General features: G+C 50.2%; 1 protein-coding gene across 1 annotated transcript; it reads right to left on the reverse strand.

Moving 5' to 3' along the window:
* Nucleotides 1-439: 439 nt before the first annotated feature.
* Nucleotides 440-1,498, reverse strand: LOC127330039 (E3 ubiquitin-protein ligase RSL1-like). The gene is made up of 2 exons (XM_051356403.2): nucleotides 873-1,498; nucleotides 440-774 (listed from the first exon to the last, which is right to left on the reverse strand). The coding sequence occupies exons 1-2, from the start codon at nucleotides 1,451-1,453 to the stop codon at nucleotides 696-698; spliced, it is 660 nt and encodes a 219-aa protein (XP_051212363.2). The 5' UTR covers nucleotides 1,454-1,498; the 3' UTR covers nucleotides 440-695.
* Nucleotides 1,499-1,737: the final 239 nt, after the last annotated feature.

Genomic DNA, 1,737 nt, shown 5'->3' on the forward strand with positions numbered 1-1,737 from the left:
TACAGTGTTTCTCGTGTGTTGTACACTTTTAAACTTCAGCGCACTGAAATATGCAAGTGACAGGCATGACATGGGAGATGGGACTACCATACAAAATCTTAAGTGTGATATATTCATATGGACAACTAAGCAGTATCACTCACAAGTTTCTAAGAAAAAGTAACCGCCAAACACAAGAGATAAGATTATGTCCATGTTTCCCAAATAACCCCAAATACCTACGAGCACAACTGAAGCTGAATCGAGTCAAAGGAGATTATATATGAATATTGATGCTCATTTCAATCCTAGATTTCATTTCTTCCAAGAGACAGCATGGCCAAGATGAAGCCATGCATTAGTAGTTGAACAATTAGCTAAGGCTTGGTTGATTTCTAGTGTATTTCAAGAATAAGAAGTGGATTGTTCGGGATTCCCAAAAATCCCCAATAGTGTGTTTACTAAGCAGATATCCCTCAAACCCTCACAAATTCTCTCATTTCTAACTACAATAAAAACTCTCCACCAGACTAGTGTACTGGAATGAAAGTGTATTTAAAAAATCTAGAGAAGGTTTGGGTGAAATTGAGGATTCACCAAATTTCCTTCCATTCTCAAACCACTAGGGGGTGAAAAATGCCCTAGAGATAAGCACGAACAGTACTTGGTTAGCTTGGTGTGGTAAGAGCTCTCTCGGTCCATAACCAAGCAAATCCCTAGCGCTTGCACTTTTTGCAGTAATGTGTTTCCGAGGACACCTTGGATGCACATCTGTAGCAGAAACTGTATCCACACCTACAAATCATGAATTAAATCAAACACAAATCGTTCCACGATTGTGAACCAACAATTCATATGTAGATCCTAATTCAGTCCAGTGAGCAGAAGAGTACCTGCATTTGATGTAATTGCACCCCTCTGATTTCTCCACATACATCTGGCACTTTGGGCACCGCTGCCACATCTTCCGGCCGGCAAGCTGCCTGAGCAAGAGGTCCTCCCTGCCGCGCTCGTCCTGCCCGAGCTGCTGGAACTCCCTGCACCCGATCTCGGCGTGCCACGGGGCGGCGCACCGGGCGCAGAATAGCCGGTGACAGTGTGGGCACTCGGCCTCCGCGATTGCGGCCGCCCCAGCATCGCCGTCGGCGAGCAGGGGCGCCGAGCATTCCTTGTACGGGCAGTACACCTTCTTGGCACCGAGCGCGGACTCGCACAGCAGCAGTCCCCATTTGTCGAGGAGGTCCGAGGAGATGATGCCGCGGCAGCTGTCCGGCTCGACGGCGCCAACACCGCCACAGCTAGGGTCGGGACACTCCACGCGAGCCAGGTTCTCGCCTAGCTTCGCGGCGACGTACTCGGCGACGCAGCTAGAGCAGAAGTCGTGGCCGCACGGCCCGACGGTGAACTTGAGGGTGCCGGGCACCGTTTCCATGCAGATGGCGCAGTATAAGTGCTCACCGATGTCGGCCCTCATCGGCGCATCATCATCGGTGAACAGGGGGTCGATGCGCGGTGAGACTAGGAACGTTTCTGGTCTGCGTACAAGACACAACTTTGAGTTGGTTGCGCCGCACCGGTCGGTAGTAGTAGTAGTACTAGGAATGAACGAAACACAAGCGGAGTAGAATTAGAATCAAGACCTCACAATGAACACCGAGATCACCAGCGTCACGGCGAGGACCCAAACGCACCAAGCTTTTGCTCGCCAGCTCAAGTCCAATTTATCTTCAGGCGACGAACCAGTTGCAGAGGCGCACC

This window comes from Lolium perenne, chromosome 2 (genome assembly GCF_019359855.2).
Source record: "Lolium perenne isolate Kyuss_39 chromosome 2, Kyuss_2.0, whole genome shotgun sequence".
Classification (NCBI taxonomy): Eukaryota; Viridiplantae; Streptophyta; class Magnoliopsida; order Poales; family Poaceae; genus Lolium; species Lolium perenne.